Genomic DNA, 26,772 nt, shown 5'->3' on the forward strand with positions numbered 1-26,772 from the left:
AAAGTTGGAAAGCGTTTCTCCCTCCCACTCCCCTGTGCCAGAGAGACCCGAAGCTGCGTCCCGGTGGTGAGAAGGGGCGGCCCTTCCTGGCCGAAACGGATCCTGTAAAAATCCCTATACAGAGGCGGCTTCCCCGACGGGGCGGGCCGGACACGAGGCGCGGCTGCGGCGGGCGGGCCGGGGGCGGCGGGCGGGCGCGGGCGCCCCTGCTTGGCCGGCGGGGGGGGCGGCGGCGGGCCGCAGTCAGGAGGGCTCCGAGGCGTTGCTGCAGGGGCTGAGCAGGGCCAGCGGGGCGCCGGCGGCCGCCTTGTGCTTCTTGAGGAGCCGCGTGATCTTCTCGTCGTCCGAGTTGGGGTCCAGCGGCTTGTTGTACTCGTCGTCGTCCTCGTTCTCCGAGCTCTCCTTCAGCTTCTCCGTCTCCGAGTCGTGCTTCTTCTTGGCCGAGGCCATCTCGGCGGCGTGCCGCTTCCGCCACTTGGTCCGCCGGTTCTGGAACCACACCTGCGGGGCAGAGCACACAGCGGCCGTCACACGAGCCCAGGCGGGGCCGGAGCCGGAGCCGGGCGGCAGCCACCGAGCAGCCCGCCCGGGCCGCGCTCCAAGCCGCGCGCGATCGCGTCAAGAACATTCGCTTCAGGGCCGCCAGGTCTCTGCTGCCCGCAGAAGCTCTGCCCGCGAATTGGGCCGGCCAGAAAAGGGAATTACGACGCCCTTATCCGGAGGGGACGCACCGGCAGGGCGCCCCCAGGGAGAGTTACTCCAGCCTCAGTCCATCGGCGTAGACCGGAGTAACTCGCCAGAGACCTGCACTGAGAATGCCCTTCGGTAAGGGGGTTCCGAGAGCAGGGCTGGGGCTCCAGGCCGAGATGCCCCAAACCTCGCTTCAGTTGTGAGCAGAATTCGTGCGCAAAGCAGATCCGTTTGAAGCGGCCGAGATTCGGGCCTGGGGGGGGGGGGGGTGGCGGTGCTGAGAAATCCAATATAAACCCTTTGAAGTCACTCCTATTGGGGGGAGCCCGGGTCCCCGAAGGTCGCCAGCACCACTGAAATCTGTGGGGCGCGTCCGCGGAAAATGTAACCGCAAATGCACTTCCAACCCTAGAGATCCTGGGTGTGTGCAGAAGGCAGCTGACTGACCCACGGTCCCGATCCCATACGCGTTTACTCAGAAGCAAGCCTCATTTCTTTCGGTTGGATTGAATTGCAAAGCTAATACCCATCCCGCCTACGTTTGCTCGGGTCAATGACACACTTCCGTAGCACTTTCTGCCTAACAATTTGTACTGGAGGAGATTTTTAGCAAGGATGCTTAAAATCCCCGGCCTGATTTCAGCAAAAGCAGCTCCTAACCGAGTGGTCCAAACAGTGGCTGGACTCCCCTCAACTCTTTGGCACGGACCTCCTCCGATCCCTTAACTGGGACTTCTCCACCTAACACCCTCGCATCTCTTTGACTGGAGGGGCATCTCCTGACATTCCAAGCCTGCTCCCAAACGGATCCCTGCCTGGTCCACACACAGGTCCTTCCTTTACACCATCTCATTCCCCGCGCAGGGGTCACACAGCTCCCCTAAATCCAGCCACTGGGAGATTAGTTAGACCTGCTTTAAACAACTCGGCTGCAGGTTTATTCTAAAGGAAGTTTCATTGGTTTCAAGAGCTCTTCTTTGGGGGGGGGGGGGTAAATAAATTTAGGACAGCTCAATTAGAAAACAAATCGTCACTGAACCGGCTTCAGACCGAAGCCGTGGAAGAAGGGATTGCCAGAATTTTAACCTTAGGGATCTCACAGCCCCCATTCCCACCTGTACCTTCCCGGTTTAAGGAGGGAAATTTTTTGCGACTACAGCTTAAAGATCAACATAATGTGGAAATGTCCCACTGAAATCTGTTGGTCATGTCCGAATACCAAGTGATGCTGAGTTCAGAGTTTAAATGCAATTGCATTGTGGAGGAACAACATCGTGGTGTAGCCTTTGTAGGGAAAAAAGGGGAGGTTACTGAGTCCTCCTGAGTCCTCTCTCCATTAGGCACGGGATGGTACAGAAAGCAAATTCTTAGGCTCCCAAAAGGGCAGCCGCCCAGGCCGAAAGACACAGCCTTCCTGGAGGCTACTGCAGTTGTAACAGAAGAAATGGCAACATCTGAAGGGCTGAGCTCCCCTTCTCACCAAACAAACTCTGGAAAGGAGTGGTCCCAAATCAGCTGTTCATATATAGGGCAGTGGGACACGATCCAGTTAAACCCTTGGGAAATGCAACTAAACCCGAAGGCCTGGCTTGTGCCAAGGTAATTTTTTAAAAAGTGTCCTCATCATCTGTTTGGGGCTGTAAAATATTCTGCTGCTACCCATATTCTTCTGCAACTCAACAACTGAGATTTCTTGTAAAAATATACCATCTGATGGAGGCTGTAAAACTCTCTCCCGGTTTCAATTAAAAACAAAACAAAGTTTACTCATTTCACATTCTGAAAGCCTCCTAAATGCAATCAGAAAATTTGACAGAGGCACACTGGATCTAAAATGTAAGAAAGATTTTGCGGGTGGAAAATATTTTGGATGGATAATTCTGGACTCTTTTTTTTTCTTGAAATAAGTTTTCGTTTTAAAATGTTCTGCCTCTTTATAAGGGGAAGTAAAAAAACACACAAAAAGGCTGGTAAATAGGAAATCTTCCTTCAGAAGTCCAAGAAAGAGAGGCTATTCATGCAGGCTACAACCCTAAGGATGCTTTTGAAAAAGTCAGTTCTGCTGAATTTCTCTGTAAATTTATTTGGGATAATTTAAGCCCCAAGATTCCAGGAATCCTAAATACATTTCGGGAAATGTTTTGAGGACGGCATTCATTTGCATGCAAGCCCACTTAGGATCGCGGGTTCTGGGGTTTAGGCAAAGGGATTCGGACTAAACTTCTTAACCTGTTAGAACCGGAAATTTGGGTCATGGCTTTTGAAACCAAAGAGCGGGCGGATTTCTTAGGCCCGGTTCCTGAACACATTCATTCGTTTCTGATAGAACTGAGCTCCGAGCAAAGCCGCAAGGCTTCACAGCAGTCATGCAACCCACTCTTAGGCAAGCTTACTCAGGAGTAACTTCCATTTTGTACAATGGTGCTTACTCTCAGGCAAGTTTCCACAAGACTGCAGCCTTCCTTGGGAGAACCACCCCCCCTCCCGCATTCACCGAGATTTACTTCTAAGTAAACGGGCGCACCACCCGGCTGCGAAACCCGCGGGGACGAGGGGACCAGCCTGAACCTGCCGGGGCGTTCGGGGCCCGAGACAGACGCTGCGGTGGCGGCTCTTGCGCCTGGCCGGGGAGGCTTTCCGCATCCAGCCAGCGCCCGGGCGCGCCTTACCTTGACTTGACTCTCCGTCATGCCCAGCGAGTAGGCAAGGCGGGCTCTCTCCGGCCCGGCCAAGTACTTTGTCTGCTCGAAGGTCTTTTCCAGCGCGAAGATCTGCTGCCCCGAAAAAGTGGGCCGGGAGTGCTTCTTCTTGCCGTCTTTATCCAAAACCATCCCGGCCTGGGCTGCAAGGCGGAGAGGACAGACAGCGCCGTCAAGAGCCCGGCCCGCTTCCAGCTCGCCCCGCGCCTGCCTCCCCCCGGCACAAGGGCCGCCGGCGGAGAACTCGCCGCGCTTGTCGCGGAGCCGGCAGCCTGTTGCCGCGCCAGCCAGCCAGCCGCCTCCGAGAGCAGCCCGGAGGAGGCGACCAGACCAGGCCGGCCGGAGCCCTCCAGGCCAAGCGGCCCAGCAGAGCGCCTTGCCGGGCACTTCCGGGCTCGGGGCCTGTCCGCGGCCGCCCCGTTCTCCTTCCCCATCGGGGCGCCGGCAGGTACTGCGCACCCGCCTCCCAAGGTCGGCGCCGCGTCCAGCGAGGCGCCTCCAGCCCCGGGCCGCTGCAGCCCGCAGCCTCCCGCCCGCTTCCCGAGAACAGCGCGGCTTCCCCAAGGCGGCCCACCAGCCAGTCTGGCTCTCGCTCCCCGTGTCGCTCGAGTGCGAGTCACTCGCTGCCTTTTCCCCCGCCGGAGCTCAGCCGGGACGCTCGCTGAGCAACCGGCGGCTCTCTGAGCATGTGCAGAAAGCTGTCGCCCCCGCCGTCCTAATGGCGTCCGGGCCGGGCCCTGTAGGCGCTGCCCGCACGTCCCTTCGGGGGAAGAGCCGACGCGAGCCTTTGAGCGCCCAGACAGACCCCGAAGGTCCCCCGGCCGGTTCCCAGGCGGCCCGTCCGCTCCTCTCCCCGCTCCCGCCCGCGCCGCGCACCAGAGCCTTACCGGGGCAGGCGAGCCGCGGGTCCCTCCAGGGCGCCCCCTGCATAACTCCGGGCCAGAAAATGGGCGGCCGGCCGGGCAGCTCGGCCAGGGGCTTGGGGTACCTGGAGACGGCGGCCGGGTTGAAATACATCCCCGCGGCGGCGGCCGTGGCCAGTCCGTTCAGGCGGGGCAGGCCGGAGAGGAGGCTGCTGGCGGCGCCGGCCACGGGCCTGCCCAGGATGTCGCTGATGCCGTGCGGCGTGCCCAGCGGGAGCTGCGCGTTGAGGCCGCCCAGGGCCGGCGCCTTGAAGCCGGCCGGGTTCTGCAGGGCGTAGGGGAAGAGCGACGTCTTCATCTCGGCCATGTTGTGCAGCGCGGCCAGCGGCGTACTGCTCAGCACGAAGGCGCCCTGGCGGTTAGCCTCCATCTGCCCTACGGCTAGCATTGGGGCGCATCAAGGACGCGGCCGGCAGGCAGGCAGGCAGGCAGGCGGCGGCGGGCCGGGAGCCCGAGCGAGCGAAGGGCAGAGCGGAGCCCCCGGCCGCCCCCCAAGCTCCGCGGCCACCAGAGGAACGGCGCCGCCCGCGCCTCGCAGCCCTTCGCGCAAAAGTCACAAAGTTTTCCGGCGGTGATCGCGGGCCCGGCTTGCTTGCGGCCACACGGGCGGGAAGTTTTCGGCGGAAAGGCGTGGCGGCCGGCGGAGGGTGGGGAGGCGAAGAACTCTCGCTGCGCTCCGACTTCTCTGGGCGACGTCACCTGTCGGTGGCTTTGAACTTTCCCCCTCCCAGGGTGGAAATCCTCTCGCAAAGTGGGGGGAGGAGGGAGCGCCGCCGCAGGGTCTCGTTTCCCCTTCCAAACTTTCCCCCCCGGCGTAATTTTTGGCGGTTCGAGGCAGAGTTCCCCTCCCGGCGCAATTGATTCAGCGCTGGAGTCCCGACTCGGACAAGATGCTCTGATAACCTCGCAGCCACCTGCCAGGAGCGCCTCCGGATTGGGCGAGTTTTCTTCCGAGGCCCCCGCAACTGGCCAATCGCTGGGCGCTCCGGGCTCCCGCTTTGCATCCACGTCACCGCGGGAGGAGGAGGGAGGCGCAAAAAGAGCGACGCTAAATGAAGGTTCTATTATAAAGTCAAGGTACTTTAAATGGCTGTAAATTTACCCACTGATTTATCTTGCAAACGACTAAATAAATCCCGTTGAATGGGAGTTTAGTTAGGCTTAAGCTTTTTTTTAGGGAAAAAATATTGTAGCACATATTTTATGGCATCGGAATCATGCAGATCAGCAAGGAACCTTTTCGAGAAATCTGCCAAAGCCATTCCATTCTTTAGTTGCCCCCCCCCTCCGCCACTACACACACACACACAAAAACATGGAGGAAAAGCAGAACTTTAAACAAAATAATCGACACTAGAGCGGACGGAATCTTCTCCTTCTTCTTCTATATTAATTCAGCCCTTCCCTCCTTCTCCTCCTTTTCCCCAGATGAATCTGTTCTGTCACTCCGGCGCTCAGTTATAGGTTTCGGGCGCCGGAGAATTGCTACTAAATGGGTGACGTTCCAGTCTTTTAGCTCTATTATGTCTGCGATGTAGACGATTATCTCTTTGGCTCTTGTGTGTCTTTATTGCCTGAACTCCCTTCTGATGCTTATCAGTCTTATCTCGCCCAAGACCCTAAAAGGCAGAACAGGCAGACCTTTGTCCCTATTGATTACATCGAGAGCTCTTGTCACCAAGCCGGCCTTCTCTCTCTCCCCCTCTCTGACTTTACTCGAGAGAGTCGCAAGGTGGTCGGCGAGGTGCGATTCAGGCCAACAATCCGCTTGCCCGGCCCGAGTCTTTCATTTTGCTGCGAGCGAGGTCTTCCTACCCCTTTCTGCGAATTTATTTTCAGTTGGGGAAGGTAGTGTGGAAATCTATTCGTAAGAGCAGCCACGAGTGGTTAAAAAGCCCCGGACAACTTTTCTAATTTATCTGTTAAAGAGAGGAAATGCTTCGGTTTGAGGCGGAAAAAAGCAGTTTTTCAACCACTAAGTCTGTTCTTCGTCGACGCTCAGAATTTCCTCTACACGAGCCCTGAGACATATCGCTGTTTTACAATAATTAACAATATGCCCTTAAAATGAAGAGAAGTCGAACCGCAATGATCCACACACAAATGAAAAGAATTTAGGATTTTGAAGCCCAAAATGATGATGGGAAAAGGTGTTAACAAAGGGCTTGGGGGAAATTGTTCTGTGGGTCTTTCTTGTTAGTGCAAACCGTGAGGGGGTTTGGACGTTTTATTTGTAAGCATTACAATTAATCCAGGGAAATCAAGCACGATTTTTAGTGAAAAGGTACCTCCGCCCCCCCAAAGAAAGGGGATGAATCAAGCCGCGGTGAAGAAAGGGTTGTGGGGAAAGGGAGGCACGGAAACTTCATCGTCCAGACGAGGGGGGAGCACATGGGAGCGTGTTTTGCCCTTCTTCTTCTCCCCCGTGTAAATTCCACCCACCCTCACTTCGGCCACGGGACTACAAACCGGGCCTCCCCGATTCTAAAGCAGGCTCGCCTGTCAGTGTGGTTTCAGTGGTCCCAGAGAAGGTGCGGAAGATGCCCCCAAACCCAACAAAACCCACATTTTAGTCTTTATTATGCGCAACCGAATGACACACTGAAGAAACGCCAGTGTCGGGACCTGCTCAGTTGCTGTCCATGTTCTGCTTAACATATATATTTGTGTTTTCTCGAGGAGGTGAGAGCCATATCAGACCTATACACGTGTACTAAAAGATCCGTGCACTTTGCTCTTATTTTCAAACAAGTTGACCGGGGCCTCCTACCCACTGGGGGTTTTGAAATCTCATTTCTTTGAGACTGAAGGAAGTGTCTGCAGGACTGCCGCTCTGGAAACCTTTGTTTTAAAGTTGATGTTTGATTTTCAAAAAGAGCATTTTATTTTATTTTATTTTTTGCGCCGAAGGGAAACTGCTTGACCTCAACAGGAATCAAAAATTACGAATCGGTCAGGCCTTGTTTGAAGAGCCCGTGCCCGGTTTCCGAAGCCCCTCGTTTAAGAAGGCTCCACCTGCCCCGTTGGCTTCCAGCGGTCCGGTGGCCCAGTCGGTTCCCAGCGCCGGCCCGTTCGTCCGAAATCTCCTGTGGCCGGCGCCTCCACCCTCGAGGCAAACGGGATCTCGTCGACTCCTTCGAAATCGTTTCGGACGTTCGCCTCAGATGCTCTTTCGGGTTCGGGGGCTCAAGCCGCGAAGCGCCAGGACCTGAGGGCCGTCGCCCTTGGGGCTCGGAGCTTCCTCGGCCGGGCACGGATTTCCAGCGCCCGGGCAGCCCAAGCCATTCCGAGCAATAGGGGCGCGGCTCCCCTTTACGCCGATGCAAGCGATGGGCGAAGGACTACCCCGGTCCCGGGAGCCTGTCCGGGGCCTGTTTTGCGGACTTGCGAACTCCGCTGACTCCGAAGCGAGCCTCTCTTTCGCAGGGGGACGTCTGAAGAAAGGCTCGGCTGCTCGGAGGGCGGCCCGCTCTCCCGCAGGGCTGTTGGGGTTAGTTGTCGCTCTGCTTGGGCCACTCTTACAAGGCCCACCTAACTCTATACTCAGTTCTTGGGCACTTCGGAAATAAGAATACGAAACGGGAATAATACACAAGGATGGTCTTTTTAAAAAGAAACTCGTAAGTGGCTTAGGGAAACGTCTCGAGAAGAAAATACGGAAGACAAACCTCGAGAACAAGTTAGGAGAGCTTCATTTTAATGTTTTTCCTTGGAGTTCCAAACGCTTGGCTTGGATGGTCCTTCCTCTTCCCGGCAAGGTGTGCCGAGGAGGGGAAAGGCCCTTTCCTAGTTTCAGGCTTTGGGCCCAACTCTGGCAGAGGCCGGCCTTTACTTTCTCGTCCTCTCTCCTTCCCCCGGTGCCAGTGGGAGTTGGCCGTTCTCCCGCGATGCAATCGGAGGCTTTCCTCTCCCCCTGCCCAGGGAAGGGGCAGCGCCTGTGCGTTCTTCACCTACTGCGGTTGGGAGGCCAGGAAGACGCAGGTTCAAACCCTGCGTGCCCACGGGTTGAGTAGCAGAAACGGCACAGGGCCAGGCGGTCCAGTCCGAAGCCAGTGGGGGCTCTTCTGCAAAAGGGCTTGGCTGGGGGAGGGAGGGCAGGAAAAGTTCGGCGGATACTTACTCGGGGGCCTGGGCCATTTCAACCAGCAATTATTTGAACTGCGGGGGGAGGGGGGAATTAGCTGCCCCAGAACGGAGGACAGCTTTTAACTCTCTTATTAGCAGTCCTGGAGGATCTCTGCCCTCCCGCGGTGGGATGGGGCTCTCCAAGCCTTCCACTCGTCCTTCCCTCGAAGGGTGTAGAAAACGATTCGCGGCGGACGAGTTGCCCGTGCGCGTTCACGCACCCCCCAGTCATTGCACTGGAGATTTAGGCCGCTTTGGGCCCCGCACCTCTTGGGGTTTTCTTCCGAATTCCGGACGATTCACTCCCGGTTTCAACGCGGCGTTTCAAGGGTTCTCTCTCCGCGCGCAGAAAACGAGCAGGCAGAAAACTCAGAAGAGAACCCTTGAAAAGCCTCCTTGAAATCGGAAGGGGGAGTTAATGGTCCGGCATTCGGGGGAAAAAACCCAACCCGTGAGGTGTGGGGCCAAAAGCGGCCCAAATCGCCCGTGCGAAACGTCAAGGCGGGCTTGTCAGCGAAGCTTTCCTGGCCCTGAGAAAGAGCGCGGAGCAGAAGCGAACCTGGCTTTTGCGGGGGGGGGGGGTGAACCCGGGTTATTGCTTGGGAGGGGCGCCCGGGCTTGCATCCCTGCTGGGCGAAGGAGGGGCCGGGCTGGGGGGGGGGTGTCCTGGGCGTCCGACGAAATGAGCCGCCCGCCGAGGACTGATGTCTTGCTTGACATACACATACGCGGTGTGAAGGTGGCCTTGGCCCCGGGGGCTAGTGGACGGGGGGGGGGGGGCTGCGGCAGTCTGTTCTGCTATCCAGTTGAGGCAAACTTGGCATTTGGAAGGTGCCCGGTCCACTGGGCCTGTTCTCGCTTCTTCCCGCCGCCAGTCCCCCCAGCATTCCCCCTTTTGACGGCCTCACCAAAGCATATTTATTCTAAAAAAGTTTTCTTTTGTTATTTTGCTTGTAAGAGACCATGGTCAAACAGAATGGAAACACTGAGCAGCCATGCCAGCCGGCCACTTAGGCAAGTCAATAAAAGGGGAGGGGGGATACTAAATCACAAAGAATAAAATATAAAGAAACAATCAAATGATTTTATGTTCTTTTTATTTTGGCCTCCCCCAGTGGGTTTGACTGGAAGTAATCCCAGATTCACCTCAGCCTCTGGCAATAATGATGATAACAAGGTGGGCTGGATTCTGCCAGCATTTAGTTAAGGACAGAGGGAAGGGCCTCTTTTGACCCCCCCCCCCCACTACACTGTGGTTCACAGGACTTAGGTGGACAAAAGTCATGCAGCAGAGGGGAGCATAAAACTGAGGGGGAAGCTTCCAAAACAACCACAATGAAACTGTGGTGTGGTTGTTAAGAGTGCTACTCTAGGATCTGGTAGAGCCAGATTAAAATCCCTGCTGTGCTATGGAAGCTACTCTCAGCCTAATCTCCCTCACGGAGTTGTCCTGAGGATAAAACCACTTTGGTCTCCACTGGGGAGAAGGCAGGGTATAAATGAAGCAAATAAATAATAAACAATGCGCTGAAACCTTCCTATTATTTATTTACTTGGCATGTATATGCTGCCTCTTCTGAGATTTATAAAATTGTAAGAAACATACCATCTAAAAATAGTCAGCAGCCTAAATTGATATCCTTTCCTTTTCTTTCATGTTCCTTTGATCCAATGATCTTGAATAGTGGATAAGGAGACTTCATTTCTTCAAGGAAAATATACTTGGCCGCAGCCAACATAGTCCTTGGGTCTCTATCCACCAGCAGATAAGAAACTATATTACCTTTTAATATGGTTGAAGATAATTTAGTTAAAATAGAGGCAATTCATAATTTGGAATACAAACTATAATGAGGGCACTCCAATATCATATGGGACATGGGTGTCAAACTTTTCCAAATCATATTGGCAGAGCCTATCCAAATTAAGGCAAATTACAGTATCTCCCAAATAGGACGGCTGAGGGGGCAGCGTTCAGGCGTGCGAGCGTGAATGCTCTCCTGTAGCGAGGAACTGTTAGGTATTTAGTATAGGCTGGAATGGTTGGAAGCGGAAGAATGCCGAAAAACTGGGTTTTTCTAATTAGACATAGTAAATTCTCCAAACCAAGGATATAATTTTCTTGGCTTTAAAGAAGACATAGTTGATCTTAAGTTCTTCATGTTTACAATAATTTGAAAAATGACTTAGGAGTCTTCTCAGTCCAACTTGAGTGTAGGACATAAGGATAGAGTCATCTGTATAGCGGAGCAGAGTTAGTGCCTTTGAGGATGAATGTGGAAGGTGGAATTCTGCTGAAGGAAGGGCTAAAATGATATTCAAAAACCCAGACCTCACTCTAGAAGTGGACTATGAAAACAGCTTTAAAAATGTACTCAATGCTTCAGAGATAAATGTTGCACCAGGCCAGCTCCAAAGGAGAGGAGGTTGCAAAGGTGGGGTGCCACCACTGAAAAAGCCCTGTCTTTGGTCACCATCCACCTCACTTCTGCAGGGCTTGCAAAAAGGATCTTAATGGGTGGATTGGACAGTATGGGAGGAAACAGTCCTATCTAATCCAGATCAACACATCCTTTTATTCTCCCATTTTTTTAAATTTAGAAGGTGAAAGTATTTAGGGAGTGAATTGATTCTAAGGAGACACCAGGAACTACTTCTAGCTGTGGGTTCCCAAGTGAGTAACCTAGTCAGGGAACAAGAACAGCAAAGTGTAGGGTATTCTAGGATACAGAGGGAAGAGGTTTGCAGCCAGCCAGATCCACAGTTTAGTTAAGTGAGATGTGGCTATCAAGCACTTACTCCAGGGAGGGAGGGAGACTTTGCAGTTCAAGCCAACCAATGAAGCATTTCCCAAACTATGATTCTTGATTCTTGGAGCTGAAGGCCTGAGGGATGTGCGGTGGGGATTGCATTGAACCAAGAGGAATGGCTAGGAGGTGTGCCAGATCTGCCAAGGAAGATGTGGCTTAAAGCAGTAGGCCAGAGCCAGTCAAATACCACCACTTCATGGTTAGGTTTTTGCACCTAAGGAGCCAGAGTGAGCTTCCTCTGCCGCCTCTTGAGACACCAGCAGGTGGACTTATTACAGGGGTTTTGCTGTAGTGGTGAGGGCTCTGTAATGCCAAACAGCTGACTGGAAAGTGCTCATGACATCAATAGAACAAGATCATTAGAAACTCCTCCCCAGTCTTCCCATGCATTTTTGAATACCCCAATTCAATATACACTGGAACCAGGGAAGATAAGAGCTAGGGGAACCCATGAGGGAAGTCCCACTAAAGTCATAGAGCAATGGAGATATGGTTGCTGTCTCTTGACCTAACGTACCTCACAAGGTTAGAGACCCAGCATGGTGTGGCAGTTAGTGTGTCGGACTAGGGTTTGGGAGACCCAGGTTCAAATCCCTGCTCTGCCATGGAAGCTCATTGGCTGACCTTGGGCCAGTCACACACACTCAGCCTAACCTACCTCACAGCATTTCCTGCAAGGAAAAAATAAGAGAGAAATGATGTAAGCTGCTTTGGGTCCCCGTTGGAGAGAAAGGCCAGGTATAAATGCAGTAAAATATAAACAAATAAATAAATGCATAAAACAAAGGTTAATGTGCAGACCAAATGGTGTATATTGCCTGAGAGCCAGGCATACCAACCTGGGCTTCACTGCAGGCAGGGGAAAATAAATATCTAATAAAAGTTTTTTCCCTTTTTGAAGGGAAAAACCTGTAGAAGCCAGGTGTTCCTTCTCATGCCCCCCAAATCATGGCAGTTCTGAGACCGACATTCTCTTCCAGTGGTTAAAATCTTGGCTGTGGAGTGCCATCAACACACATGTCACTTCGGACTTCCGGTTTGGGATTCATGGAGGTCTAACGCAGCTCCACTTGCGGAGCTGACCGGACTGCCGTTTTAACCGGCCGGTGGGGTGAAAATAGCCCGCGGCCGACTGCTCTCAGGCGGGGAGCAGGCAAAGAACGCTCAAGACCCTAGGGTGAGTTAGATCTCGGACGAGGGGGGGCTCTACACAACGGGTCCCCTCCCGATCCTTGAGGTCCCACCTTGCGACGGGTCGGCTATAATCTCTGCGGCAGTTTTGGGGCCAATTCGGCTGGCACAAGACCTACATACCCAAGCTTCGATTGGGGGAAGAAGCTGAGAGGAGAACTTAAAATCGAAACAGCGATTACAACCCGAGAAAAGTGAAGAGAAGGTAAAGATCATTATCTTCTGATACGGGACAGATTGATAAAAACAGAGAGGAAAAAAAGTAGATTTTTAAACTGCAACAGACTAGCGAAAAGGAGGGGAAGACTCGGCAGGAATTGTATTTGAAAAGAGACTAAGTTTAAAGAAGTTATTAAAGAAATCGGACTATTGTTTTGAATACCTGTGGGTTTGGAGCTGTGAGAAAAAGACACCATCGCGAGATCTGCTGTGGGAAGACGGGAGACAGGAAGTGCGTAATAACAATAGAGCGGCTGGAGAGAAGCGGCCCTTGCTGGAGGGCAGGAAGTAGGGAATCGCCATTTTTGAAAGGGGAAGGGTCGCGGCTTCAGCGGAAAAGGAAGTAGGCCATCTTGGATTACAAAATCATAGAGAAACCATAGAGAAAAGACGCCCGACATTTTGGACTCTTTAAAATTTAATTTTTGCAAGAAGACCGGGACATTTAAAACAGAAAAACGTTAAATTTTACGCCACGGAGTTAAGGAAGAGAGCGGATTCGTGGGAGCGAGCTAAAGCAAGCCCCACGATGTCAAAAAAAGAGTGGCAATCGGCAATAGAAAACCTGGATAAAAACCTGGACAAAAAACTTTTAGATATGATTAAAGAACTCAAGGACACAAAATTGGAGCTGATAAAAGAGGTTAAAGAGGTTACACAGACAGTAAAATCGGAGCTGTCAGAAGTGAAAAAAGGTATGGAAACAATACGAAGTGAATTACAAGGAACGCAGCAGAGAGTTAAAACAGTAGAAGACGCGATGGAGAATTTAGCAGACACGCAACAAACAGAGATGAGATTGGTGAAGGGGAGAATGTCAGTTGCAGAAACTAAACATATGGAGAAGCAGCTACGTTTTCGTGGCTTGCCAGAAGCGGAAGGAAAGTCAGCGCAAGAACAGATGACTGAGGTGTTGGCTGAATACCTGGGGAAGGAGGAGGAGGAAGTTGTGGCTATCCTAGATGTGGCATACCGTGTGAATTCGAGAATAGCAACCCAAAGGAAACTACCAAGAGATGTGATTGTGCAGTTTACAACACGAAATATGAAAGAGAGGATTGTGACAAAACAGTTTCAAGATCCATTGGAGATTGATGGCAAGATGATCATTATAATGAAGGAACTGCCCAGATCAGTGTTATTGGACCGGAAAAAATATAAAGTGCTAATTCAGATTTTGAAGGACATGAAAATCAGGTACAGATGGGAGTTACCGGAAGGAGTGTCCTTTGAGTTTGGAGGGGCCTACGACTGGTTCCAGTATAGACAGATCAGAAACTTATATTATTCGGACTCTGTAAAGGGAGGTATACGAATAGAGAACTCGGAACTAGAGCAGACCCTTCTTAAAGAAGATAAGAAAAGAATATCCAAGGTATACCAAGTACTGTTGAAGTGGTATACCGAGGATGAGATAGTTAAAACACAAATGGTGAAATGGGCTATAAACTTTAATAAAGAAATAACAATGGAGGCATGGGAATACTTGTGGAAAACTACAATGAAGACAACGACATGTACTAATATCAAAGAGAACATCTACAAAATGATCTATCGTTGGTACATGACACCAAAGAAGATTGCGCTAGGGAATTCGAATACTTCTAATAAATGCTGGAAATGTAAGAAGCATGAGGGCTCCCTCTATCATATGTGGTGGTCGTGTGAGGTAGCTAGGCAGTACTGGGGGGAAATAATAAGAGAAATGAGTGAAATTTTACAATTTCAAATTAATAAGAACCCAGAACTCCTGCTACTGAACTTGGGAATGGAGGGAATTCCAGCCATCATAGGACGTTGATATTTTATATGACGGCAGCAGCTAGACTTTTGTATGCGCAAAAATGGAAAGTACAAGAAGTGCCAACTGTTGAAGATTGGATTTACAAATTGCTGTATATGGCTGAAATGGATAAGATGACAAGAAAACTGAGAGATCTGGACTCAGGGCAGTTCAACACAGACTGGGAGAAGCTGAAACAACACCTGGAGAAGAAATGGGAGGTGGGAGGAAAACTGTGGCAGTTTGAGAACTACTGAAGCACTGAAGTAGAGGGGGGAGACTTTACCGGGGGGAGAAGAGATAAATGCGAATTAATAAGCAGTCAGATTAATAGATTGATATATATATAGATATATACAGGTTAACAAACAGAACATAGATAGAAAATAATTAACTATAAGGATTAAATATAAGGATTGATTAACTAACAATATTTTCTTTCTTTTTGGTAAGTTTTGTACCAAACTGAATGTCTGAAGATATAGATGAGTCAAATTGATTGACTACGTGATGAGAGATATATAGAATTATTACAAAAAGATAGAATGAGTAATATATAGAGAATAAGTCAAATTGTTTGATATAAATGAATGTACGATCTATATGGTTTATGATATACAGAAATATTTGAAATTGAAAAATGGGATAAATTGTTTATCTAAGATGGAAACAAAGACTTACAGTTTGGGCATACAATGTTAAAAATAGTTAAGGATGTACTGCTTAGAATAACGGAGAATATATATTTGTTTTAGATAGAGGAAGCTAATAAAAGTAAGGGAAAGGGGACAAAGGGTTGGAAAGCTGTTGGAAGTCAACAAAAAGGGGGGAAAGGGAGGGGGTTAGAGATGAAAAAATTGGGGAAAACTGAATGTAAATGTAAAAATAATGGATTCTAACCCAATAAAAAAATTTTCAAAAAAAAAAACACACACATGTCACTTCAGTGCCACATAAACAAGCCATCCCTGAAGCTGCCCCATTACAGGAGGAAAAAGAGGATATTTCTATATATAGTTTATGCCAGTAAAGCACATCCGGGGGGGGGGAGGGGGGGAGACTTTTGCCTGATAAGAACCAAAACTGTGTCATTCCCATTGAAATCAGCAGAACCAACATTTGAGCCCGCTGCATTGAATTACAGGGTTCGGGGGCTTCAATTGTGCAGGGGAATAACTTTGTCTTTTAACCATTTATGTAAGACTGTCCTGCCCTTTAAAGTCATGCCAATTATAATTTTTTTTTTAAAAAAAGAAGTCATAGTTGTAGTAGGTCTGTCAACCAATTTAAGATTTTTCAATAGGTTGTCTTTTAGCTGATTAATCAATTAATCAATGACATTTAAATTAATTTACACATTGCTCAGTTCTGATGAAGGTGCCTTTTGGAGGATCCTGAGAGAAGGTGAGAGTGTGAAAGAAATTACAGTTTAGCAAATAGAAGCTACCACTCCAAGCTTAGAGGAAGGACAGTTTGCCTCTAGAGTGGTCTGCTCATCAAATTTTAGACCCCAGAATATTCCTAATACACTAATACCAGAGTAAACTATAGCTCTAAAAAAAAAAAGTTTAAGGCCAGTCATGACCATGGAAGACTCTTGTTTAAACAAGGAACTACTGTTGGTTTTGTTTGTTTGGGTTATTTTTATCCTGCTTTTCTTACAAGGAGCTCGAGGAAGTGTACATGGATGTCTCTCAATTTTATCCTCACTAGAAAGCTGCAAGGAAATTCATGCAGTTAAGCTTGTATTCCATCAAATATAATGCAAGAGGGAGGGATCCAGAGAGTTTTGGAAGGCCAGCAGCTTGGCTATCTCACAGGCTTTGCATATTTGCATCCAAGAACTCTGCATTTCTATCCAGGATTCAGGCTTTAGTTGTTTAGTGCCTTGTTCAAAGCAAGCAGCTTTTTAAAAATGTTTTTTTGACAAGTTAGAAAAACATTCTTAGAAATGTCCTCAGCAAGCTAAGAAATTCTCTCAGGAGCAAAAGGACCTTCCATCTTGCTTTGGCCAGGGGCTTTTACAGTTAACTTTAAGAGCAAGAGCACACCTTGATCCTTGCTGCTAGCCCGAGCACATAGACCCCAACCCATTCCTCTGTCTTGCCTCCCTATAGCTGCAGATGACTGCAGGTCCAGATTAACCTCCAGGAGGCAAGGTAAATCCTGCACTGGATTTGCCCAATTTAGCCTCATTTCTGAGGCCCTTACAGGTAACAAAGAGGTGAGCCGAGATGGCCCAAAGAATAATGGATGAATAATGGGTATGTGACTGGGGGATGGGCAACTAGCAGGACATCCTCTTGGAATTTGCCCTTTTTGAAAGAGCCAGAAAGATGAGGCATTTGTGGATGGATGGACTGCATTTATTTAAAAATAGGGCTCAGGGCATAGGGACCACTGAGAACATTTGGGTGCATTTGTGTTTACCTCCTCAAACTGCAGTCGTTTTTTCCAGCTGTAAAGGGTCTCTCCTCTGTGGTGCTGGGATGGCACAAACCTCAGGTAGGTTTAGGAGGTGTGTTCTGTTTGACAGCTGTGACCACCCATGGGCCAAGACTCAGAACTCCTCACCTTGCCATGGTCAGGGAGCTGTTAAGTGGCTGTGAAGCTGCAGTGGTTCAGCTCCCCCTGCTTCTGCCTGCCTGTGAATTGCTTCCACTTGCCATCCATCTGCACGGTTGGTCGCTGAGCTACAGTAGCAGGTCTGAGAGGGAGGGGGGGGGAGATTAAGACTCTCATTAGGAGACCAGATGCATGCCTGAAGTGCTGCCAATTGCACTGTGCTGCTGTTGCAAGGAGTGTCCTGAAGAACAGGGTTGGGCCCTTCATGGCCAGTGGGACAGCCTGTTGAGGAGTCAGCTCCCTGCTCATGGCTGGTGGGCAGAGCTGGGGGCCAAGCTTGTGTTTTTTGATTGTCCATTCTGTTGTGCCCATATTGCCAGTACTCCTGCATTACATGCGGTGAAATATACATTGAAAGATTCCCCTTGTAAGACTTCCCCTTTGTAATCTGGATCTGTGTCATTTGCCTCTTATTTATGTCTAGATAGAGCAAGCAGATCCTGCCAACTTATTGGATCCGGCCATCTTGTTTACTCATTCTCATTTCATTCTTCTTATAGCAGTCTCTGTCTCACTCTGTCCAAGCAGACCTCATGATACCCTGCATAGCCTTTATGGGTGAACAAAGGGGACACCTCCTCCCTTTGTCACCAGAGGAAAGTTGGTTGGATCCCATCCAATTGGTGGAATTGCCTTCCTTCTAATAGCAATGGCGGTGGCCCACAGTTGAATTCACCACACCTGCTAGGATGAAAGTATTTTATTGCTGAAGCTACTAGTAGAGTAAGTGGCTTCTGATGGAGACAGTGGGCTCAAACATATCCTGAATTTCTCAGATGATGAGCTAGGGCTCAAACCCTCCTGGAAATTATATTGTTTGTCTTGGCAGACTTTGACTCTAGTCCCAAAGAGAAACGATTCGTTGGAGTTACTCCGTAGAGGAGTAAATGGACTCTGCACATACTTAAATGCACTTTTATTATGATGCTCCAGGACTTAGCAATGGCACTGAAAATAAGTTCTGAAGCTGATGAATCAGGCCAGATCCTATGTTGAGGCATCTAGAAGTTACACATTTGTCTGAAAACGGTCATAAACAAGCTGGGGACCTGTAAGGCTCGGAGGCGAACAGAAATCTCACCTGCTGTGCTAATCCCCACTGACCTCTTTTGCCAGTCCTTTCCCCCTCCCCAGTCCGCTCTTCACCCTCCCCCCCTTTCCCATTGTTACTCCAGCCCCCTTTTTTCCTCCATGGCAGTGGCAATTTTTTCTCCTATCACTGCTTGCCCCTCCCCTTGCCTTTCTCTCTCTCCCAACTGTCCAGCTTCCAGACCCCTGAGCAGCTGGGCTGTGGGAAGGGGAAAGAAGGTAGGCTTGGAGCAGAAAGCATGTCCTGGGCTTTGTGTTTCCAGCCTCTTGCCACCATCAGCCCTCTGGTGGGGTGTGTGGTTGGAACATGCTTTCCCTTCCACCTCCCCATCATCAGGCTAACAGCAATGGCAAGAAACTTGGAGAAAGTCATGAGGGGAGAGGAAATCTCAGCCCCTTCTGGTGCCAGCTTCCTCCTGCTACTTCTTTCTTCATTCCCCATGTTCTTTTTCTCTCTCTTTCACCCACTTGCCTCTCTCTCTTGTTGATGACATCTTGTTGATGACTTCATTGATGACACTACCTTACTCCGTCACTCACTTCCCCCCCCCCAATGCTTCTCATTTTTCCTCCTGTAAGTTTGAATTTGGGGATTTCCTAAGACCCTTCACATTTATCACCATCATCACCATCACCATCATCAAACCTGAGAATTCCCTCAGGTTTGTGGGGGGGGGGTATCTGATCATGGCCCCATCATGCTGATTTTTTCCCCCTTCATCTTGGCTATTGTTCAGAATTAGACATATCGATGTAATGTGGGAATTGAATTATCTCCATATCTTGTAACAGATTTATGAAGGTTCTGCCCCTGAAACGGTCCAAATCCCCAACACTACATTCTGGAAAACAATTCAGGATAAACTTGTCTTAAAGTAAATAAATAGATTTTTGCGCATGGCTAACGCGATGATAAACCTCCCAGGAAATCGTGTCTAGGAAATTAATTGGCTTGAGAGTCTGAGGCTGATTTCCCCTCAGTTTTGTGATTACTTTCAGGAAGGAAGCCACAGACAGTTACAACTTAAGCCTCCGTTCATATATAGGTGTGAGAGAGGAGACTATCCCATAGGGTGGCATGTAGGCTTTGCAGACTGCAGTGTTCCTAAGCTTTGAGAGTAGAAATATAAACCTGTACAAATTTTGCTTTTTGCTTGATAACATTCATTTTGAAAATCTGCTAGAACATTGTGAATGTGTTCTGGGCTGGTAAAGTTGAGTTCTTATCTAGTATGGATATGTTTCATTATTTACACGAGGCCTGTTTTGACTAATGTATGAGTGGGCGCATGAGCTTTTATGTTTTTCAAGAGTTAAGTTGCAACTGCTGCTGGTACTTAGTTACAACTTACGCAGGAATTGTGGTTTAAACGCTACTTATTGTAAACAACCAGTTCTATGTATCCTTTCTCTTGAAAGCTAGTAAGTCAACAAAATCTCTAATGACCAAGAGAATGAAGTTTATTCCAAACACGACAGAGATATTCATAGTGGATCAATTGGCTCGGGAATAAATAAACAGGTGACTTTGGATGAGGTCACACACCATCATGGAGGAGCAGTTTTGCAGCTTGGGAGTACTCCAGGGTCTGGTATTGTTTGATACTCAAGAGACAGTTATAACCACATCATGCTGCCACAGGTCCCTTCCTTAGAAGACCTTGCCTCTACCATGCATCCCTCCCTCAGTTATTTTTAGATAAGATGATTATCACACACCCTACATGGCGTTCCTTTGAAGACTGTCATAAAACTTCAATTAGTCTAGAATGTAACTGTTCCATGGTTTATTCTACTGGTCCCCCAAAAGCTGCAGTGTTTGTCATTTTGTACCTGGACAGATTTCAAGGCACTGGGCTTGGCATTTAAAGCTCTCTGTGACCTGGACTCTGGATATTAGAAGAAAGGTCATCGCAGATATTCCTTCCCATGAATGAAGTTCATTGTCAGATGCTGCTACCTTATATGGGGGGGAGAGGAGCTGTGGTTCTGTGGCAGAGCATCTGCCCGGCATGCCGAAAGTCCCAGGTTCCACCCCCTCATATTTCCATTTAAAACAATCAGATAGTAGCCAATGTGGAAGACTTCTCAGACCATGAAGAGGTGCTGCCAGTCAGAGAAGACAGTACTTACCTTGATAGACCAATAGTCTGACTTAGTATAAGGCATCTTCATGTGTTTGTGATGGGCAGCAACTCAGATCAGATCCTTCTGTGTTCGCTCTGTACCTTTGGAAGCCCCTGTCCAGAGAGAGTTGCCTTGCCAGACTCTCAGATGACGGTGTTTTATTCCACAGGGCATTTTGCTTCCTGCTTTGTCTTGATATGCCAAGTTGCCAAGTTAAGGTAATACCTCTCTTTCTGTAGAGCAAATATCCTTTCCTCGCTCCCAGGATGCATATCATACACAGTTGTGTGTACAAGCAGCAAAACAGGCCCCTGGAAGGAACAGCTGGTCTGCGTGTATCTCCCAGATTTGTCTGCCCTCCCCCTCTTCTTGGTCAGATCATGAGAGCTCCCAAGGAGACTTGCAGCTCAAAGAAAATGTTCTTAACCACATTGCCATTCCAGTCAGCTAAGCAGAGGTTTGTAGACAAGATTCTTTCCCTGTCACAAGTCATGGTAGATATTCTGAGAATATTCCAGAGACTTCTGGTTTGATCCTAATCTGATTCTTGGGCTTTTTCTATATATTGGATTTCTCAAGAATGGTAGCACCAAACATAAAAGTAATAGTAAGTACCTCATTGAAAGGAAGCCTGAATCATAATAAAACAATGGCACCCAGATAGGGCTGCCTCTATCATAAGACCAACTGAGGTTGTCACCTCAGGTGGTGGATTTGGGGGACAGCAGCAACCTCCCATCATGCCAACCTCTTGCCAACCTCTCATATTCTTCACTTGTCTTCTCTTCCTTCTTTGCCTCCTTGCCTCTCCCATCTTACTGTCCCCATATGTGCCTCCCCAATGTCTCATGAGATTAATTCCTTAAACAACCAAAATTATGGCTATCTCTGGCAAACTCAAACTACAGATGGGCACGAACCAGAAAAAAAACAAACCATGCGGTTCGTGGTTCATCATATTTCACGTTTCACGAACCACAAACTTTCACAAACCTGCCCCAGTTCGCAAACCGTTCGTGAAAACGTCACGTCCGGGCCAGTAAATCACCATGTCCGGGTCAGCAGAAGGTCTGCAGAAAGCCAACCCCCCTGTTGCCTAGGAAACTGATTGATTGGCACCAGGCTGTCTGCAGTGACGAACCAAAAAATGAACCAAACGAACTGCTCTAAAGTTCATGGAGGTTTGTCAGAAACGGGCTCTGACGAACTGCTGGTTCGTGAACTACGAATCAGCCTGGTTCATAATGAACTTTGGTTCATATTTTGGTTCGTGCCCATCTCTAACTTGAACATGTGTAGCTCACTATGCTGTTTTTACGGAGAGTATGACGGATCGGATGTGGGGGCTCCTTGGCAGCAGGAGTGGAGGTGGAGGGATAAAGCAATGGTGGAGGTAGCTGTGAATAGCCTCCACAGGCAACATGTAATGATAGCATCCTTTGTATTTTACATGAAGAAACACAATTGGTGTTTCTTGGGATTCTGAACCTAGTCTTCATGACAATGGAATGAGAAACTTCATTCTTGTCTCTCCCCTGCTACTAATATTCTTACTGGAAGCTTCCTTTTAAAACTAGTCTGTGACACCTCCTCTTGGGTTTCTCTGCAAGTCTTGTTGGTTTGTAGATAATTTATCCCTGTCATCAGCAACACTTGCTAGTCATTAATTGAGCATTTGTCCTGTTCATTAACTTGCTTGCAATTTAATATCCCCAAGTTTTTTTGGAAAGAAATATACAACTCTTCTCTTAGAAGTTCCCCTGGGCTGTTCAAAACAACTTAACAAGGTTCCTTGCATGGCTGCTTTTGGCTGTTTTCTCACGAGGTGGAGATTTTGTGTTATGCCAGGCTTCTTGAATGAAAGCTCACTGATATTTCATGTGAGAACCCAGAACCCTCTTACTTATTTACTAGACTGTGAGCATAAGATTGCATCTCTAGAGTGTAACTACATGGATTACATGGCAAAGGATATGAGTTGGGTTCAAATGAAGTCCTATTGACCTCAGCAGAATTTACTTCCAAGTAATGTGCATAGGATTCTATTGTTAAGACATGAAACTAGATAGAAAACAATACCCAAACTCTAATTCCATTTTGTTCTGGGCTGTAGTTCAGAAGGCAGCTCAAGTCAGAATATCATTCCGATTTCTACTGGGTATATTTATTTTTCAGCTCTATCCATGCTTTTATTGATTTTAACTATGTTGTTAATTTATTTGTATATTACAAGCCACATTGGATTATTCATTTATTTACTTCATTTATACCCTGCCTTTCTCTGCAATGTGGACAAAAAGTGACTTACATCATTCTTCTCGCCTCCATTTTATCCTCACAACAACCCTGTGAGGTAGATTAGGCTGAGAGAGTGTGGCTGGCCCAAGGTCACCCGGTGAGCTTCCATGGCAGAACAGGGATTCAAATCAGCGTCCCCCAGTTCCTAGTCTGACACTGTAACCGCTACATCACCACCAGCTCTATATTATTTATAGAAAGGTGGGATACAAATATTTCAAATACCTATATTTTACCACAGTAATTCTGTTTGTTATCCTGTATGCTTTGTGGGAATAGGTGAAAGAGACCATAGAGGCACAATCTTTGGTCTGAGTTTAAAACAGGGCCAGTTCACCAGTCCCCAGTATAGTAATGCCATCCAGTATTTAAGTTATAAAGAAAATTTGAAGTAAGCAGGTCTTTCAAAGTGTAATGTTTTTCACTGAAGAGTTGTACAAAAACTCTCTGACTAATGAACATCTGCCTTTCTGTGCTGCTTGGGAAACCTACATAGAAACATTTGGAGTTATATGAATATATATTATTAATTTTCCATTTGATTATAGTTTCATGCATATGACATTCTGAAATCGACAAAGTTAATGGCAACCTATAGAACTTCTTGGTGTTCTTGAACGACTTTACAGCAATTTATATTCACATGGAATGGTTAGAGAGCCTATGATACAGCCACCATCTGAAGCTCTGCAGGGTCTGGTGTCTAGATAACATACTTGATTGCCATGGGAGGATTGGCAGCTTAATTTATGAGGCAAGTTTCCAGTAGATCACTGCCTTGGAGTTCCACTGGTAACCTGGAACAGCAGAGCCCAGCCTCAGCAGCCCTGCCAGTGCCCACGTGCTGCCTTGTCTTGGCCCACTACCACTTGCCCATTGTCAGCATCGCTGGCTGGATCTGGGCTGAATGGCCCCAGCAGAGCTGCAGGGGCCACTCAGCTTGGTTTGTCCCCAGGCCATTTTCACTTCCCATTTCTGCCTATGTTGTTTATCCAGGATCTCTACCGATTATAATTGTTTTACATTTTTTTAAAATACAAGATTTTAAAAAAATTGTCTGTAGACAATGCTGCCCAAATGACCCAAGCATTCACGAGGAGTTGGGACTGTCAGAGCCCCTTTGGCTTCCAGCCACTGGTGGAATGGAAGGAAAGGAGGGGATGGAAGTGGCTGATGCTCCTTGTCATGCCAACCCTTGCTGCCACCCAAGGCAAACTCCTAAGGCAGTGGCAGCACTTCTGGGGCTAGGCATTTGCCCAGCCAGTGACCATGCGGGAGAAAGCAATGAGCATGGCTGATGCCCATCATTCTCCTCCCTGTCACATGGAACAAAAATGCAGTAGATGGATAACAAAATCAATAACGTTTCTGAAGTTTTACTAACAGGCATTTCTTCTTTATATCTCCACTTCAGCATTAGGGTTGCCAGCGGGCCTGAAGAAAAATGTCCTGTCTTTTTAGAATCCAAAAGCTACACAAGACCTAAGGGAGCCTCCCAGTTCAACAGGAACCAGCACAAAATTGCCGACGGGATGCTGCGAAGCAACTTTTTCCAATACCCGTTTCGTATTTCTTCCTCCTGGGCAGTCGTCTGGTGAATCTCGAAGCCACCTGCGCTTATACAGCCATGCAATCAATAAAGGTCCAGATACAGATCTGGGTATTGGAACGGGTATTGGAAAAAGTTGCTTCGCAGCATCCCGTCGGCAATTATGCCCATTGGCTTTATTATTCCCTATATGGGATTGGACTGGTGACTACTCTAGATCCCTACCTGGCTGCGCTATCATGCAAATTTATGTATTAACTCATGTGAGCTTCAAAAGTTCTTGTATTTAGAAAGGCATCGATACAGTTTATAAAATCTATAGTGTGTATTGTATTATAATGGTTGTATGAATTTCCTATTGTATTGTTATTTATTGCACTTGAGCACTTTGCACTTATGAACAATATAAATTGATTTTGTATATATTCCCCTCCCAGTTGTGTTTTTTGTGCTTTTTAGAATCCAAAGCTTTCTACATTTGCTTTTGCATAATTACAATCTTGTTTCTCAGTAGTAAATCATGCTCTTTGAAGTGATCACTCAAATTTTTGGAGATCGTTGCTCATATACTCTTGCAAACACAGGCCAGGTAGTTACCAAAAATGCAACCAACAGAGAATGTAAGAAGCCTTTAAGACATTGTTTTTATATTTAAGGTAGGACCATTTATATAAAGTAAACATAATTTAAAGTTCAAGTTCAGATACATATATTGTCTTTTTATAGCAAAAATTCTTTGAAACTGCTGAGTTTTGCAAATCTGTAAATTCTTTTTCTCTTAAGGCATTGCATTCCAGCAATTATATAGCCTTGTCCAACTCTGAAGAGCAAAGAAAATGCAGAATCAATAAAACAGAGCAAGTGATGCCCTCTTGTGGATACCTTGATTAACTGTAGAAATGTCTTTTAGTGTGGAATATTTTGCTAAATGGTTTGCTGCTTTTGCTTGATGGTCACCCTCCAGATAATACAGCTCAAGGCCTGTAGTTTACTGGAGGATGTTTGGTCCCACTGACATTGGTGCAACTTCTACTGTCCCGTGTATTTCTATCAATGTTAGGAATGAGGGCAGGCTGTTGATCAGCATCGGTAGCAAAAGCAACAGGTGATCACGCAGATGTGTGATAGACAAAGCCTCACAGGGTGGATATCCTGCCATGCACCTATTAAAGGCATATGAGCTGCTTTTAGCAAACATGTTTAAATGCAATATAGTGATGCTTGTGACTCATGGGGAGTATTTTATTCATTTATTTAGATATTTATGCCCTGCTCTTCTTCCCTGTGATGGCTCAAAGCAGCTTGCAATATCATCTGTCCCTTCTCCATTTATCTTCATAACAGCAACCCTGAAAAGTAGGTATGCTGAGAGTCCAAGGTCACTCAGTGAGCAGGGTGTGGATTCAAACCTGGGCCTCGCAGACTGTAGTCTGACACTATAACCACTACATCATGCGCATGTGGCTCCTACCGGGCCACAACTGTAATGGGAAACTGTTCTGACTCCCCCCAGTGCTCTTCAAAGAGACCGTAGTTCAGTATCAGCACACTCATTTTGCATTCACAAACATTCCATTAAAACAAGTTCAGACAGTAACATTTGTATCCCATATGTGAATCTTAAATCTGTAATTAAAACTGGCCTGTCTCTTTTGGCTAGGAAAGAAATATATTTTGTTATTCAGAAGCCAGTGTTTTGGGGGTTTCAGCCCACATGCATCAGTTAGCTAATAGCTCTGCCATTCAAAACCTGTCTGGCTTGAGCTGGTGATGCTTCCTAAAATGTAAGTCCCATTGGCTTCAGAGGGGCATACTCACAAAAGGTGCGTAGGATTGTGGCTTTCACGGCTGTTCAGGTGTGAAGGTGAAATAGCTTGCCTTTGTTGTTGTCTCCAGGTAAGCAGCTCCTGAAGTACATAGCTTGAATGGAAAGGTGCTTTGGCCCTTGAGCCCAATCACTCTCTGTCACTTCACGCTCCGGTTCCTGAATGGGCTTCATTTTTCAGAAGGGTGCTTGCTTTTCTGGGCATGCTGTTTTGGGTCTTTCTGGCCCTCCATCGCTACTTCGCTTAAGCAAAGTCTGACAGATGAAAATTAACTCCTGGGCACCAAGCTTTGTTATTCCACAGCTAGAGCTTTCGGCCTCCTTGCCTCCTCCTTGTTTCCATCCTTGAATAAGGATTCAGATTTGCTTCTCAAAAGCGCTGTTCTTACTTCGCTGAGGGCTGAGCAGATGGGATCCTTTGCTCTGATAAAGATCCCACATGTGCTTGAGGACAAGAAAGGAAGGGCCTCTGTTTCCTTTAGGATGGGTGGGAGAAGGTCTTGCATTTGTGGGAGCATCAACCATTTGAGACACCTCTGTTTTTAACAAGAAACGGATCTGTTTACCAAACTCTCTGGAAGATCCAGGCAAAACTGAGTGATGCAACTGATATTAAAACACTTATTCCTGCTTACCATTTAATTATTCATGTAGTACATTTTATAGTCTACTCTTCTGATTTAAAAGGACTTAAAAAAAAAAAAAGGTCTAGCCCCTCCTGTATTTTTCTGCAGAAAAAGCAGCAAGTGCTTCTTTCTGAAAGTAGTATGTATTGTGTCAATGTACGGTGCTGTAAACTGCCATGAAATATACAACAAC

The 26,772-nt window shown here is 47.8% G+C and overlaps 1 protein-coding gene across 1 annotated transcript; it reads right to left on the bottom strand.

The window, feature by feature from the left end:
* Positions 1 to 243: 243 nt before the first annotated feature.
* NKX6-2 (NK6 homeobox 2) lies at positions 244 to 4,700 on the bottom strand. Its single transcript, XM_054984107.1, has 3 exons — positions 4,277 to 4,700; positions 3,360 to 3,532; positions 244 to 501 (listed from the first exon to the last, which is right to left on the bottom strand). The coding sequence occupies exons 1-3, from the start codon at positions 4,698 to 4,700 to the stop codon at positions 244 to 246; spliced, it is 855 nt and encodes a 284-aa protein (XP_054840082.1).
* Positions 4,701 to 26,772: the final 22,072 nt, after the last annotated feature.

The sequence above is a fragment of the Eublepharis macularius genome, chromosome 6, assembly GCF_028583425.1.
Source record: "Eublepharis macularius isolate TG4126 chromosome 6, MPM_Emac_v1.0, whole genome shotgun sequence".
In the NCBI taxonomy this organism is placed as follows: Eukaryota; Metazoa; Chordata; class Lepidosauria; order Squamata; family Eublepharidae; genus Eublepharis; species Eublepharis macularius.

What these genes read in the sequence shown, in the direction of transcription:
- NKX6-2 (XM_054984107.1), bottom strand. Translation starts at nt 4,700, where the DNA reads ATGCTAGCCGTAGGGCAGATGGAGGCTAACCGCCAGGGCGCCTTCGTG. An exon ending in CCCGCGGCTCGCCTGCCCCG is followed by an intron (nt 3,533 to 4,276) that starts GTAAGGCTCTGG and finishes TCCGCCTTGCAG; the next exon opens with CCCAGGCCGGGATGGTTTTG. An exon ending in TGACGGAGAGTCAAGTCAAG is followed by an intron (nt 502 to 3,359) that starts GTAAGGCGCGCC and finishes TCTGCCCCGCAG; the next exon opens with GTGTGGTTCCAGAACCGGCG.